The sequence below is a fragment of the Periophthalmus magnuspinnatus genome, chromosome 6 (assembly GCF_009829125.3).
Source record: "Periophthalmus magnuspinnatus isolate fPerMag1 chromosome 6, fPerMag1.2.pri, whole genome shotgun sequence".
NCBI lineage: Eukaryota > Metazoa > Chordata > Actinopteri > Gobiiformes > Gobiidae > Periophthalmus > Periophthalmus magnuspinnatus.
Window position 1 is genome coordinate 10,148,384 of NC_047131.1, and position 16,335 is coordinate 10,164,718.

Consider the following 16,335-nt stretch of genomic DNA (forward strand, 5'->3'; position numbering starts at 1 on the left):
AGTCCTGGCTTAGTCCTGGTTCGGTCCTTCTTTAAGCCAGATTTAATCTAGGTTTTGTCCTAGTACTTTGTAGTTCAGGTTTACTCCTGGTTTAGTCCCGATTAAGTCCTATCTTAGTTCTAGTCTAGTGCTGGTTTAGTCCTGTTTTAGTCTTAGTTTAGTCCTGGTTTAATCTTGGTTTAGTCCTGGTTTAGGCCTGGTTAAATCCTATCTTAGTCCTAGTCTAGTGCTGGTTTAGTACTGGTTTAGTCCTGGCTTAGTCCTGGTTAAATCCTAGTTTAGTCCTAGTCTAGTGCTGGTTTAGTCCTGTTTTAGTCTTGGTTTAGTCCTGGTTATGTCCTAGTTTAGTCCTAGTTTAGTCCTGGTTTAGTCCTGGTTTAGTCCTGGTTTAGTTCTGGTTTAGTCCTGGTTCAGTCCTGGTTCACACTGGATTATGTCGATCCTCTTCCCAGAGCTTTCACATTGATCGTGGTCAGTCACTTTTCTGCTGTGTCTGTGTCTAATGTCATCTTGGGCCGACAGGGCCGTCTTCTGCACCTGCCTCCAAAAAAGAAAAAGTTTATATTTCAACACAACCAGAATAAATAAATAAACTAAACTTTAAGTGACTAAAAGGACAGAGGAGGGAGACACAAAGAGATTTCAAAATTTCACTTCACAAATAACAAATTCTGCAAAAATTCAGATTCCTCTTTTGAGACCTAAATGTCCCTGTGTCAGATGCCCTCCCTGTGCATCAGATGCCCTGTAGTTTAGACCTCTACAAATGTGTTTTGAAGTACATGTGATCCTTGGATGAGTTCAAAGTTCAGATTCCTGTGAGTCACCATCATTACCAGTTTATTTCTAAAATATTATTCATTTTTAAAAATGGCATTAGATATTTTTGTAAACTCTTGAGCCCGCAGTGATTCTCCTCTGTGTGTGACGTGTTTAGACTGTCGACCTCTGAAGCAGTAGTTTTTTATATTTCTGTTAAGGAAAATCCTCTAAGTGCTTAAGTCTGAGTGTAAAGTAGGATTACATGAGCCACTCTAAACAGAAAGTAATCTCTTATAATCTAATGCATTACAGTTATGCAGTTATGTTTTACAGAATAAAAGTTTGTGATTAGATTTGAAACCTGAACTTTAAAATAATCCCAGAATCACAGGGAGGGCATCTGACACACAGGGAGGCCATTTCCCCATCCTTCTGTATACCTGTGTGTCAGATGCCCTCTCATCCTCTTAAACGCAGGTTTCAGATTTGTATTGTGGGTGACATTTTGAGGACTTTTTACCTTTCAAAATATGTAATATTGTGTATGAAATTGTTAATGACTATGGCAACGCTGCTAATTTTCTTGTTCATTTCATTCTGTAACCCATGGATATCCCTGTGTGTCTGATGCCCTCCCTGTGTGTCAGACACCCAATGACCCCCCTCTGTCAGATGCCCTCCCCTAGACCTGGTCCACTCCTGGTCTGTGCTCTCTCTGTCTCTGAATGTGGAGCACCTATTTAAAAACCAGTCCAGATTTAAAACTGGTCCAGATTTAGACCAGACTCTCTTGGATCCTGGTCTGGACTTAACTGTAACAGAAAAACAGAGACCTAAAGTTCTGGTTTAGTCCTGGTTTAGTCCTGGTTTAGTCCTGTTTTAGTCCTGGTCTAGTCCTGGTTTAGTTCTGGTTTAGTCCTGGTTCAGTCCTGGTCTAGTCCTGGTTTAGTCCTGGTTCAGTCCTGCTCTAGTCCTGGTTTAGTCCTGGTTTAGTCCTGGTTTAGTCCTGGTTCAGTCCTGCTGTAGTCCTGCTTTAGTCTCTGGTTTCTGTCAGACTCAAATCAGTTTAAACCTCTTAAAGTCTGCTCCATCCCTCATCTCCATAGAAACCATACTGTACGCATCCACAGATGTCTGTCTGTAAAACCTTTGAAATGGTTTGTGTCAACTTTCCTTACACATGTACAGTAACAGAATGAGGACTAAACAGGAATAAACCTAAAACTAAACCAGGACTAAACCAGGACTAAACCAGGACTAAACCAGGACTAAACCAGGACTAAACCAGGACTAAACCAGAACTAAACCAGGACTAGACCAGGACTAGACCAGGCCTAAACCAAGTGGAAGGGGCAGGGTCTGGAGGACTAAAGGGAAGAGTGCGGGATGGCATCTGACACAGGGATATTGGAGGATGGGATGACTTCTGATATACAGAATCAGATGGAGGGTGGTGTTTTTATACTGTAGTAAAAGTGGCCATTTTGGTTCTCTGGCTCCTGTGAGAAGTCTAACAGTTATCCACACTTCAAACTCTGCCCCTGCAGTCAGGTGTTTGTCAGAAACACCTGGCTGTAATCAGGGCAGTTCTGTGTGGTGTTACGTAGTACTTGGAACTGCAGAGGGATGCAGCACACACTTATACACACTCTCTGAGAGAAATAATCATGAATAAAACATCAGGACATGATCGGACCAGTTCTTCTCTCACACAGAAGAACAGTGTCTGCTCCTGTACACGCTTTTGTTCAGCTCAACAAAGAACCTCCACATCTGCTCCTCCTCTGCACCCTCTGCCCCTCTTCTGCACCATCTGCTCCTCCTCTGCGCCCTCTGCCCCTGCTCTACACCATCTTACCCACCTCTGCACCCTTTGCTTCTCCTCAACACCATCTGACCCTCCTCTGCACCTTCTGACACTCCTCTGCGCTTCCTCTGCACCCTCCGCTCTTCTGACCCTCTCTGCTGCATCCTCTGCTCCTCTGACCCTGTCCTCTCTTCTTTCTCTTCTTCCTCTTTTCTTTCTCTGACAGTTTGTCGTTCTAAATTCACTCTCGTTCCACTGACACACTTTCACTCTTAATCCAGATTCAGTTCAGCAGATTTATTTAGGCCACATCAGCTCTCTCTCCCTCTCTCCCTCTCTCTCTCTGTCTCTCTGTCTCTTTCTCCCTCCCTCTCTCCCTCTCTCTCTCTGTCTGTCACTTTCTCTCTGCCTCTCTTTCTCTTTCTCTCCCTTAGCCTTTGTTTTGTCTGTTTTATAAATTTTGTTTAAATTTACTTTTAAAAATTGTATCCTTTATGCAGCATCTTTGTGTGTTTACAAAAGTGCTATATAAATAAATTATTATCATTATTATTATTATTATTATTATTATTATCATTATTATTATTATTATTATTATTATTATTATTATTTTGGTAACGCACCTGAGGTTAAATAAAGGGTAAAAACATGAATACTCATCTGTGCAGTTCTCACCTTGACCACCAGATGTCAGTTTCAACACACATAACACTGCATTTCAGTTCTTTTCAAGCCATTACTGTTCCCCTGGGACTGAAGGTGCAAATGTATAAGGTTTGTGCATCTGATCCTACTGCTCTTTCAAAGAGTGAATGACTCTGAGCCAAAATTGTAATTGACTAAAATTGCAAATGGCATCTGACACACACAGGGAAGACATCTTACATACAGCAAGGGCATCTGACACACAGGGAGGGCATCTCACACACAGGGAGGGCATCTGACATACAGCAAGGGCATCTGACACACAGGGAGGGCATATGACATACAGCAAGGGCATCTGACACACAGGGGAGGGCATCTAAAACACAGGGGAGGGCATCTGACATGCACTGACTCCTTCCTCTCTTAGGATCCGCCCTCAGCTGCCCCGAGAGCGTGTGGAGGGCTGTCACGTGTGCACCGCAGTGACACCATCTGAACCACAGGTGGTGCTAGGCTCCGACCGCGCCTTCACCTTTGACCTCGTGTTCGACATGGACGCCACACAGGAGCAGGTGTACCACAGCGCTACCCACAGGCTGGTGGAGGGCTGTCTGCAGGGGTACAACGCCACTGTGCTCGCATATGGACAGGTACTGAACCAGGACTGTACCAGAATTGGACCAGGACTGAACCAGGACTAAAGCAGGACTAAAACAGTACTAAATGGGGATTGAACCTAGTCTAAACCAGGACTAGACCATGACTAGACCATGACCAAAACAGGACTACAGCGGAACTACAGCACTACTGTTCGTGCATACGGACAGGTACTGAACCTGGACTAAACCAGGACTAAACCAGGTCATGTTCAAATGTTGAAGTTACATTTAGCAACTCCATCTGCTGTATCTCCCTGTTGTTTGTTCTAAGTACTTACAGGTAGTAAAGCCACTGTCTGAGGCATTAAGTGACCAGAAGAGGTTCTCACTCAGATGGACCAAAGACCTTAAGTCCTTCTGGGGTCACACACACATCAGAGCTATTCTGCAGAATCAACTTTTCAGACCTTTTTACCATGTTATAGTTGTTTCCTTCCCCTTTACCTTCTGACGTTGTATTTGGAGTGTATTTGGAGACCGCTGACATAGAAAACTATGGTGCCCAATGGGAGTTGACGTCGCCGTTAATGTCATCACAACAAAGCGCCGCATGCTGTCAGCCCCTCCTATGGATAGCTGCACGTCACATTAGCAAACAGCGTTTTTTTTTCATTCGTATCAAAATGACTATGCAACACTGTAGAATCCTACTTGTTTCACTAATTAAGAAAATTTAATTGAAGAAGGTTGGAAGTATAACGGAGTGGGCATGTACTTGAAAACAGGCATGTGGTGACTTCAAAATAAGTAATTAAAGATTGGTCAAACATGAGCGAATCACTACAAATACAACTTCAGGTGAGTAAATGAAACAAATAGAACATGGTTAAAAGCTCTTAAAAGTCCAGTTTGCTGAATAGGTCTAATTTAAAGGCAGAGCTGAAGCTGATGAAGAGCGTCCTCACATAGCTTTGCTTATAGTCTAAATGCGTTATATGGCAATGGCGCCCTCTGTTGACCTCTGTTCCATATGCAAACCACAGACTATAAAGAAGTGGACTGCGGGAGTGTGGACTGAATGCTGTGAGGGAAAATTCATTTGGAATTCCGTGACCATGAGTATCATAGCAACCAAAGAGCCAATCCAGAGTGAGGATGTTGACGGAAATGCACTTTCCCTAACAACAAGCAGTGTGGGCGCTTAGCAACACACTCAATTAGGGAACGAAGGCACCTGATTGGCCTGTTATTAATGTTCATATCTTGATTTACAAAATAGACAAAATAGTAAAATAAAAACAACATGAAGAGTCTGACAGCAGCAGTTACAGAAAGAAGGACTACACTTTTTCAATGTAAAGTGAATTGGAGCCTGAGTCACCCATGGTCATTTCCTATTTGGAATGGTGGCTCGCAGGTTAGCTATGTCTGTCTGTATATAAAGGGTATGATGCAAACGGACAGCAGTCAGAGGAGGGTGGGAGGTTGGCTCTGTGATGCAGTACTATGCAGTTATGACCTGTTTTACTTCTCGCCAAAGCTGAAAACCACAGAAACTGAAGCCACAGCCTCCCTGAGACAGGCCACTTCTCTATTTCTCATCTCTATTTTTCATCTCTATTTCTCAACACTTCACACACAAACAACTGACATTTAAAAAAATGTATGTATTTAGTTTTTTGGTTTTTTTTTTTTGTTTTTTTACAAAATAAAAAGAACACAACATAAGCACAAATAAAAATGAAAAGGCAAAACTTGTATAGCAAAACTTAAACTTGTTGTGAACAGCATGAACTGTAAAATTAACAGACCAGGACTAGCTCAGGACTAGAACTGGACTTGACCAGGACTAGACCTTGACTTAACAAGGAATAGATCAGGACTAGACTTGAATTCTGCTTAAAGCACAGAGCAGTTTTTTAGGAGAATATTCATCTTCATAGTTCAGAGACAGAAGAACTGACAGAGGCTGGTAAAGCCCTGCATTATCAGGACATAAAGACACCATTATTTGTCCATTTAAACACTTTCAACCCTAACTCTTTCATCAGTGAAGTTGATGCTGTTTTTACATTATGTTATATCAGAATTTTACTCTTGCTCCATTCACAAGATGGCTACCGCATTTGCCCACAACCCACTTTCTATCTACATCTTATTATATCTACGTATAATGCCTCAGCAGGAGCAACAGGATATGTGATGGTGCACAAAATGACAGAAGCATAGCGCCCCCTGCAGATGTCCAGGGTCGTCAGAGTGCAGCGTGAACGGCATTTGCTCTGGAGCAAGAAACCAGGCGTAGGCACAGGAGTATTTCAGCACCGCGGAGTTGAACCTTCTCCCGAGGTCATCCTTGCAGGCGCTCAGAGGCACGTAAACCAATACAAGCTCCGCGTTGGTCTGACAGCCAATCAGAACGTTCTCCTCGCACAGCAGAGAGTTAGCCCTGCCCACCGCCTTCTTTAGCTCCCGTATGATTCGCTTACTCAGCTGTTTCCTGAATGTGAATATCTCTATGTACAGTGACAGCAAAAGAATAATGGCAGCTACACTTTTGATTGTATCCTCGTATTGTTTTATCGTAATTATAGTTGTTACTGTTCCCAGTATGGCCACTATCACCGCAACAATAATGAGCAGGGTCTGTGCGCACTCAGACCTGAACCAGACCTTCTTATGGTGGACCCTGTTGATGAGCTGGATGGCCTGTAAGTAGCGGTCTGGGTCCCTGATGGTTCCTGTGAGGGCCGAGGGCAACTTGGTATGGTCCCATAGACCACAGTCCCACGACTTCAGTCTGGCCTGGTTGAGACAGTAGAGCACCTGCAGGGTCTGAGGAGCACGACCATGGTCCATTCTGCTGTAAGAGAGCAGGGTCAGAGAGAGACTAGACCAGGACTAGACCAGGACTGAACCAAGACTAGGCCAGGACTGGGCCAGGACTAAACCAGGACTGAATCAGGACTGAACCAGGGCTAGATTAGAAAACCCTAAATTGGAAAAGTGGTGAGTGAGTTAATTTCATCATCAGCAGATTTAAACATATATGAAGGTTTTGAAACTTTAACTTTTTTTTTTTTTTTTGCAAAGACCCAGTTAACAGACCTAACCAAAACCCCAAACCTGTTCCTAAACCCTAACCCTAATTCTAACCATAGACTGCATAAAGAGGTGGACTAAGTAAGTGTGACGTCACCCACAGCGTTCGGCTCCAGTTAAATGAACCTCATCGAGGCTTGTGGTTATAGGGGCTTATTTGGAGCCCATTTCCTTATTTGGAATTCCGACCACGAGTATCATAGCAGCAAGAGTCAGTCTAGAGCAAGGCTGCTGGAGGTAACGCCCCCTTCCTGCTCACACCGCTGGTTTAACAAAGAGTGGGCTCTTAGCAATGCTGTCAATCAAACTTGTTGCTAATGCTAGTGGGAGCGAACTCGGGGAAAGAAGGCCCCTGATTTGTTGTTGTTTGTTATTAATGTCCATATCTTGATTTATGGACAAAATGACAAAAAAAACAAACAAAACACTGCCCCCTAGGCTACGTCACCTATGCTCCTACATGACAATTCTCCATAAATATACAAAAACATAATACAAAACTGTACACAGCATCTTGACAAACCCGATGTGATGCGCAGTAGTGGGAAATTTATAAAACATGTTCATATGTTGTTTTGAGCGAATATAGCATTTTCAAAATAATAAAAACAAACATGGTGATTTAAATATGTTATGTGTTACAGTTAATACAGCATAGAAGTAAAAATCCTCCCTTTAATACCGAATAGAAGTAAAATACCCCCTCTTTAAATTTGGAGTTCTGTTCACAGTGTATAGTGTGATGGAAAGTGAATGTGTGACACCTCTCACTGTTTCTCACGCAGACTGTCATCTGCCTTGGTCTGAGGAAACCACAGCTCTGGTACACCAGGAAACACCTGTAAGGTCTTCTCCCTGAGAATATCACCTTAACCCTATTCTGCCTACAGAGCCTAAAGCTGTACTCAAGACGAACAAGTGGCCATAGTATCTGATGGAGCTGCAAGAAACACAAATGTTCAAATCATTTCATATTGTCCACATAAAGCTCAAGTCACTTTACGACACTTACCCACAGTGGGAAGAGAAACCACAGCTTTTACTCAAGTAAGAGACTATATTACTCAAGTAAGAGTACTGTTACACTGTACAATATATTATTTGAGTAAGTAAATAAACCTCACTTTACTAAGTCCTACTCTCCTCCCTCACCTGACTCAGAGCTCTTGAGTTTAATGAATCCAGGTCATGTGACTAGGCTCTGTACTCAGCAGCGCGCTAGGTAACTCACTGTGTCTCAAAGACATCAAATAAACATATTCAAATGAATTAAAATAAAGACTACTCAATTATTTTTTATATGTAGAATACTTAAGTTTGTGGTGTTGTTTTAATATTTATTATGCCTCAAAATTAGCATTAGTGTTAGCATTGAGATACAAACATCTCTCTTTCTAAGCACAGAAGTGTCCTCTGAAGTATTCATTTTATTTGTGCAAATTCAGGACTGAACCAGAACAAAACAGGACTGAACCAGACTAGACCAGGACTGAACCAGACTAGACCAGGACTGAACCAGGACTAGACCTGGACTGAACCAGGACCAAACCAAGACTGAACCATAACTTGACCAGGACTGAACCAGGACTAGACCTGGACTGAACCAGGACTAAACCAAGACTGAACCAGGATTGAACCAGGACTGAACCAGGCCTAAACCAAGACTAAACCAAGACTGAACTTGGTTTAAAGCAGATTTAAGGAAGGACTAAACAAGGACTAAACAAGGTCTAAACCAGTACTAGACCTGGACTGAACCAGGACTAGACCTGGACTGAACCAGGACTGAACCAGGCCTAAACCAAGACTAAACCAAGACTAAACCAAGACTGAACTTGGTTTAAAGCAGATTTAAGGAAGGACTAAACTAGGACTAAACAAGGTCTAAACCAGTACTAAAGCAGGACCTGTGTGATGTTCATACCTGTTTGTGGTGAACCTGGGAAATGAGTCAGTGACACAGATTGCTGTTTATAACAACACTACACAACACTACTTAAAGAGACAGGACACAGCATGGGAGGGCATCTGACACACAGAGAGGGCACCTGACACACAGGGAGGGCATCTGACACACTGCAGGAAGATGGGAGGGCATCTCACACACAAAGAGGGCACCTGACACTCAGAGAGGGCACCTGACACACAGAGAGGGCACCTGACACTCAGAGAGGGCACCTGACACACAGAGAGGGCACCTGACGCACAGAGAGGGCACCTGACACTCAGAGAGGGCACCTGATACAGAAACTAAAGGACTAAACCAGGTTTTTTCTCGTGCAGACTAGGATGAGTACAAGAGGGCATCATCTTTTTCTGGTGGATTTGCTCCAGGAGGACTTACACGATGGGCACTAGGGGCGTATGGGAGGGCATCTGGCATGCAGGATGAATACAGGAGGACATCTGATTGTTTTTATTCGCAGACTGGCTCGGGAAAGACGTACACGATGGGCACGGGTTTCGAGGTGGGCGTGGCGAGCGAAGAGGTGGGTATCATCCCGCACGCTGTCCACCATCTTTTCACCGCCATTGAAGAACGAAGACGAACCGCCACTGAACAGGGTCTGACCCCTCCAGAGTTCAAGATCAATGCGCAGTTTCTTGAGGTACTAAACCAGGACTGAACCAGGACTGAACCAGGACTGAACCAGGACTGAACCAGGACTGAACCAGGACTGAACCAGGACTGAACCAGGACTAAACCAGGACTAAACTCTCTCTTGTATATATTCTCACAGTTGTACAATGAGGAGGTTCTGGACTTGTTCGACTCAACTCGAGACATGAAACAGAAATCTCAAATCAAAATCCATGAAGACCCAAATGGAGGAATCTACACTGTGGGAGTGACCACGCGCCAAGTCCAGTCCGAGTCCGAGGTCTGACCTGCTCTTATCTGCTCCTGTCTGTTCCCCCGGGTCTGCTCCTGTCTGCTCCTCTGGCTCTGCACCTGTCTGCTCCTCTGGCTCTGCACCTCTGCTCCTCTTGCTCCGGTCCTCTGGATCTGCTCATCTGTTCCTCTGGCTCTGCTCCTCTCTGCTCCTCTGGTTCTGCTACTTTGGATCTGCTCCTCTGCTCCTCTAGCTCCTCTGGCTCTGCTCCCCCACTCCTCTGGTTCCTCTGGTTCCTCTGGTTCTGCTTCTCTGTCTTTGCTCCTCTGGTTCTATTCATCTGGATCTGCTCCTCTGCTCCTCGGGCTCTGTTCCTCAGGCTCTACTCCTCTGCTCCTCGGGCTCTGCTCCTTTGCTCCTCGGGCTCTGCTCCTTTGCTCCTCGGGCTCTGCTCCTTTGCTCCTCGGGCTCTGCTCCTTTGCTCCTCGGGCTCTGCTCCTTTGCTCCTCGGGCTCTGCTCCTTTGCTCCTCGGGCTCTGCTCCTTTGCTCCTCGGGCTCTGCTCCTCTATTTCTGCTTCTCTGCTCCTCTGGCTCTGCTCCTTTGAATCTTCTCCTCTGCTCCTTGGGCTCTGCTCCTCGGGCTCTGCTCCTCGGGCTCTGCTCCTCGGGCTCTGCTCCTCGGGCTCTGCTCCTCTGGCTCTGCTCCTCTGGCTCTGCTCCTCTGGCTCTGCTCCTCTGGCTCTGCTCCTCTAGCTCTGCTCCTCTGGCTCTGCTCCTCTAGCTCTGCTCCTCGGGCTCTGCTCCTCGGACTCTGCTCCTCGGGCTCTGCTCCTCTGCTCTGCTCCCCTGCTCCTCTGGTTCTGCTCCTCTGGCTCTGCTCTTTTTTCATGATATTTTTGCATATATTTTGTAGATGATGCAGTGTTTGAAGTTGGGAGCTCTCTCAAGGACCACGGCCAGCACTCAGATGAACGTTCAAAGCTCCAGATCTCACGCCATCTTCACCATCCATGTGTGCCAAGTACGAGTCTGCGTCAACAACAACGTGAGCTATGATTATTTTATGTCCTTTAGCTGCATATTAAACCACCATATAGGAGACTGGAACAAGTAGTTTTTAGTAGTAATAGTAGCAGTAAGAGCAACAGTAGTAGTAGTAGCAGCAGTAGTAGCAGCAGTAGTATCAGTAACCTGTGTACTTTTTGTATCCCAGGAGGAGGATAACCGCGTGCCTCAGTCAGAGGTGGACGAGTATGAGACTCTCACGGCAAAGTTCCATTTTGTGGATTTGGCTGGATCTGAACGACTGAAGAGAACCGGAGCAACTGGAGACAGAGCCAGAGAGGGCATATCTATCAATTGTGGACTGGTACTGGACCAGGGCTAGACCAGAACTGAACCAAGACTAAAGCAGGATTAGATCAGGACTAGACTAGGACTAGACCAGGACTAAACTAGGACTAAACCCAGACTAAACCAGGACTAAACCAGAACTGAACCAGGACTAAACCAGAACTGAACCAGGACTAAACCAGGACTGGACCAGAACTGGACCATGACTAAATGCCTATTCTGTTGTATTGTCTTCCATAGTTGGCTCTGGGGAATGTGATCAGCGCTCTGGGAGACCGGACCAAGCGATCATGTCATGTCCCTTATCGAGACTCAAAACTCACACGTCTCCTCCAGGACTCTCTGGGAGGAAACAGGTACTGGTTTAGTCCTGCTTTAGTCCTGGTTTAGTCTTGGTTTAGTCCTGGTTTAGTCCTGGTGTAGTCCTGGTGTAGTCCTGGTGTAGTCCTGGTTTAGTCCTGGTTTAGTCCTGGTGTAGTCTTAGTTCAGTTCTGGTTCTTTCCTAGTTCTTTCCTAGTTCTTTCCTGGTTTAGTCCTGGTTTAGTCCTGGTTTAGTCCTGGTGTAGTCCTGGTTTAGTCCTGGTGTAGTCCTGGTTTAGTCCTGGTTCAGTCCTGGTTTAGTCCTGGTTTAGTCCTGGTGTAGTCCTGGTGTAGTCCTGGTGTAGTCCTGGTTCAGTCCTGGTTTAGTCCTGGTTTAGTCCTGGTGTAGTCTTAGTTCAGTCCTGGTTCTTTCCTAGTTCTTTCCTGGTTTAGTCCTGGTGTAGTCCTGGTTTAGTCCTGGTTTAGTCCTGGTGTAGTCCTGGTTTAGTCCTGGTTCAGTCCTGGTTTAGTCCTGGTTTAGTCCTGGTTTAGTCCTGGTGTAGTCCTGGTTTAGTCCTGGTTCAGTCCTGGTTTAGTCCTGGTTTAGTCCTGGTTCAGTCCTGGTGTAGTCTTAGTTCAGTCCTGGTTCTTTCCTAGTTCTTTCCTGGTTTAGTCCTGGTGTAGTCCTGGTTCAGTCCTGGTTTAGTCCTGGTTTAGTCCTGGTTTAGTCCTGGTTTAGTCCTGGTGTAGTCCTGGTTTAGTCCTGGTTCAGTCCTGGTTTAGTCCTGGTTTAGTCCTGGTTCAGTCCTGGTGTAGTCTTAGTTCAGTCCTGGTTCTTTCCTAGTTCTTTCCTGGTTTAGTCCTGGTTTAGTCCTGGTTTAGTCCTGGTTTAGTCCTGGTTTATATCTCTGTATTTTCTCTCTTCAGTCAGACGGTGATGATTGCCTGCATCAGCCCCTCAGACAGTGACTTCATGGAGACTCTGAACACTTTAAAATACGCTAACAGAACTCGGAACATCCGGAACCGCGTCATAGTGAATCAGGACCGGGCCAGTCAACAGATCAGCGCGCTCCGGACTGAGATTGCACGGCTGCAGAGGGAGATACTTGAGTACAGAACGGTAAACAGAGAACCAAGAACCTTACTATAGAACCAGTATTAGAACATGGCAGAACCTTATCATAGAACCAGGATTACACGATAAGTTCAGACCATAGACTGTATACATAAGTGGACTAAGTGAGTGCGACATCACCCACAGCGTTCGGCTCCAGTCAAATGAAGCTCATCGAGGCTAGGTACCCCCCCCGAATTTGGAGCAATAGCAATCAAAGATCCAATCAGGAGTGATGGTGTTGAAGGTAATGCACTTCCCGCCTGCACAGCTGGCTTGGCAGGGAGTGGACGCTTAGCAATGCTGTTGATCAAACCTGTTGCTAATTCTAGCTATGGGAGCAACCTTGGGGAAAGAAGTATTGTTATATCTTGATTTAGGGACCATATAGTGAAAAACCCCAAGATCACGTAGAGCGGGTTAATACAAACATTTTAAGACCAAAATGACAAGCCTGACGGCAGCACTTACAGAGAGAGGCCACGGTTTTTCAATAGAAAATGAATTGGAACCAGAGTCGATGGATCTCATCAACCGAAAACATGCACAACAGGTTAAATCCTCCAGCTGGTAGCAAGCTGGAGCTAGCAAGTGGTCTTGGTAGTCCTGACCAAGACTAGTTCAAGATCTGGACATGGGTCCCACTGCTCTTGACCCAGGTTTGACCCAGAGACACTGAAGGATGGGTCAAATGCAGGTTTAACCTAGAGACACTGAAGGATGGGTCAAAAGCAAAGGACATATTTCCCTAGAATCAAATAAGAATAACCTTAGAGGCTGTAAACAGATGAACTGTAGAACATTACCTCAGAGCTGACCGAACACAGCAGCAGACACAGGGTCATTCATTTCATTCAAACTTTTGGACTTCAGTGGACTTTACAGTTTGTTAATAATATACGGTAATTAATATATATTGTTATTAATATTTTAATTTCTGGTTTATTCTGGGTGTGTGTCTTATCAAACTGTTTATATATTTTGATTGTTTTGTCTGTTCATAGGGAAAGCGTGTTCCTGGGGAGGAGGGCGTGGACTGCTTCAGTGACATGTTCCATGAAAACTCAATGCTTCAGACGGAGAATAGTAACCTGAGAGTGAGAGTGAAAGCCATGCAGGAGACTATAGATGCACAGAGGAGCAGACTGACCACAGTACTGAGCCAACAGGCCCTGCTCAAGACAGGTAAATACATCTAATATGTAACACAAACAATCATACATGCAAGAGACTCAGACACAGGAGCAGACTGACCATGATCAGTCCACATGGTTTACTGAAATACCACAAATATAACAGTAAATAAATATAATATTGTTACTAGAATTTACAGAGAGACAGAGTCCATGCAGACAGATCAGAATGCATTTATTCATTACACAAACTGCACACGGACATTTTGAATCCACTGAGAACCATCTCAGGATCTATTAAAATGACTGGATAGGGTATTGCTGCTTAGAGCTGTTTTGAGTTGGATCATTAGCCACTCATTGGTACAACGGTGTCTCACATGTTTCACCTGTGTCTCACGTGTCTTTCACCTGTGTCTCACCTGTGTCTCACCTGTGTCTCACCTGTGTCTCACCTGTCTCTCACCTGTGTCTCACCTGTCTCACCTGTCTCTCACCTATGTCTCACCTGTCTCACCTGTGTCTCTGCTGCAGGCGATGAGGGCTCAGAGGAGATCGGGACTATGATCCAGGGATACATCAAAGAGATAGAGGATCTCAGGTAAAACTGGTTTTGACCTCATTTAGTCTGGGTTTAGTCCTAGTTTATCCCTTGTTCATTCCTGGTTCAGCCCTGGTTTAGTCCCAGTTCCTTGTCTGCAGGGCAAAGCTTTTGGAGAGTGAGGCGGTGAATGAGACTCTTCGTAAAAGTGTGAACCGCTCGTCCAGTCGACCTTTTTACTCTGGTCCAGAAAAAGAAACCGACGACATCATCGAACTCGCCAAAAAAGACCTAGAAAAACTCAAGAGACGAGAGCGCAAAAAGAAGAAGAGGTAACAGCATGGGAGGGCATTTGACACATTACAGGAGGACGAGAGGGCATCTGACATACTCTAAAACAAAGGGAGAGCATCTGACACATCCTGACACACAAGGAGGCCATCTGAAACTCGCTTACTCCATAATCTCTTTGCTTCTTCCCTCGTCTCCTTCCTTGCTCCTTTCTTGTCTCCTCGTCTGCTTTGCTTCCTTTCCTTCTCTGTATCCTTCATTGTCTCCTTTCCTCATCTCCTTCCTAACTCCCGTGTTCCTTCTCTTGTGTCCTCTTCTGCGTTCTTGCTCTTTCCCTTCCTGTTTCATTATTCTCTTCTTTACATCGTCTTCTCCCTCATCTCCTTCTGTTTCCTTGTCTCCTTTTTTATTTCCTCATTTCCTTTCTTGCCTCCTTACCCCCCTCCTCATCTCCTCCCTCCCTCGTCTCCTTGCTTCCTTCCCTGTCTCCTTCCATGTCTACTCTCTCATCTCCTTTCTCCTTTCCCTGTTCTTCCCTCGTCTATCGTCTCCTTGCTCCCTTTCTTGTCTCATTCCCTCCTCTCTCTTCTCCTTGGGCTCTTCCCTGACTCTCTCCACGTCTTTTCTCTTGTCTCCTTGCTCCCTTTCTTGTTGCCATGTCTCCTCTCTCGTCTCCTTGCTCTCTTCCCTGTCTCCTTCCCTCCTCTCTCATCTTCTTGCTCCCTGTATTGTCTCCATGTCTCCTCTCTTGTCTCCTTGCTCCCGTCCTTGTCTTATTCCCTCCTCTCTCTTCTCCTTGCTCCCTTTCCTGTCTCTCTCCATGTCTTTTCTCTTGTCTCCTTGCTCCCTTTCTTGTCGCCATGTCTCCTCTCTCATCTCCTTGCTTCCTTGCCTGGCTTCATGTCTCCTTTCTCATTTCCTTGCTCCCTTCCCTGTCTTCATGTCTCCTCTCTCATCTCCTTGCTCCCTTTCCTGTCTTTATGTCCCCTCTTTTGTCTCCTTGCTCCCTTCCCTGTCTTCATGCCTCCTCTCTCGTCTCCTTTTTCCCCTTCAGGTTGCAGCTCTTGTCAGAGGACAGAGACATAGAGGAGAAAGAGGAGGACTCCAGGTTTGTCTTCAGCAAAAACATCTTTACAAAATGTTTTTTATTTAAATCATTTCACTTTTTAATTTACACAGCCTCACCTCCTCCATCTTTTCATCCACCTCCTCCATCTTTTCATCCACCTCGTCCATCTTTTTATCCTCCTCCTCCATCTTTTCTTCAACCTCCTCTATCTTTTCATTCACCTTCGTAGTAGTAGAAGTAGAAGTAATAGTAGTAGTGGTACATTGGCCTCTCTCCCATCCTGTTGCCTGGTTCTTATTCTTTTGTGCATAAATGTGTCTCATAGTTTTCAGTGTTGGAGTGTCTTTTCTCTGCATGTCTCGACTTTAAACTAAGGTACAGTCAAAATATTGTGGTTTACTCTCATTTATTTCAGTGTAAACAAAGATGAGGACAATGAACAAACGTGTCCAGAGAAGGAGGACGAGAAGGAGGACGAGAAGGAGGACGAGAAGGAGGGAGAGAAGGAAGGAGAGAAAGAAGAGGAGGAGGATCGCCATGACGACCCTGATATAGTGCTGATGGAGTTTTTTTTGTTATATATTTTGTCGTAAGATTTGGTTTAAATAAATGTTTTAAATGCCTTCTTGTTGTAGGATGTGGCAGAAGTGAGTGATCGAGATGAAGAGGAGGAAGAGGAGGAGTTGGAGGAAGAGGAGAGCTCTGAGTCTGACTCTGAGTCTGATGAGAAAGGTCCTACACATGTACTACAGTACTCCCAGTACACACAAATATACACATA

The 16,335-nt window shown here is 45.1% G+C and overlaps 1 protein-coding gene across 1 annotated transcript in view; it reads left to right on the top strand.

Moving 5' to 3' along the window:
* Positions 1 to 16,335, top strand: part of LOC117372535 (kinesin-like protein KIF21A) — a 32,337-nt gene that overhangs the window by 2,102 nt on the left and 13,900 nt on the right. The window contains exons 2-14 of the mRNA XM_055222655.1: positions 3,642 to 3,864; positions 9,342 to 9,524; positions 9,657 to 9,797; positions 10,664 to 10,795; positions 10,964 to 11,119; positions 11,344 to 11,459; positions 12,331 to 12,526; positions 13,525 to 13,705; positions 14,188 to 14,254; positions 14,356 to 14,526; positions 15,540 to 15,593; positions 15,970 to 16,108; positions 16,190 to 16,286. Of these exons, the coding sequence (XP_055078630.1) occupies positions 3,642 to 3,864; positions 9,342 to 9,524; positions 9,657 to 9,797; positions 10,664 to 10,795; positions 10,964 to 11,119; positions 11,344 to 11,459; positions 12,331 to 12,526; positions 13,525 to 13,705; positions 14,188 to 14,254; positions 14,356 to 14,526; positions 15,540 to 15,593; positions 15,970 to 16,108; positions 16,190 to 16,286 (1,856 nt within the window). The remainder of the gene's footprint in view (positions 1 to 3,641; positions 3,865 to 9,341; positions 9,525 to 9,656; positions 9,798 to 10,663; positions 10,796 to 10,963; positions 11,120 to 11,343; positions 11,460 to 12,330; positions 12,527 to 13,524; positions 13,706 to 14,187; positions 14,255 to 14,355; positions 14,527 to 15,539; positions 15,594 to 15,969; positions 16,109 to 16,189; positions 16,287 to 16,335) is intronic.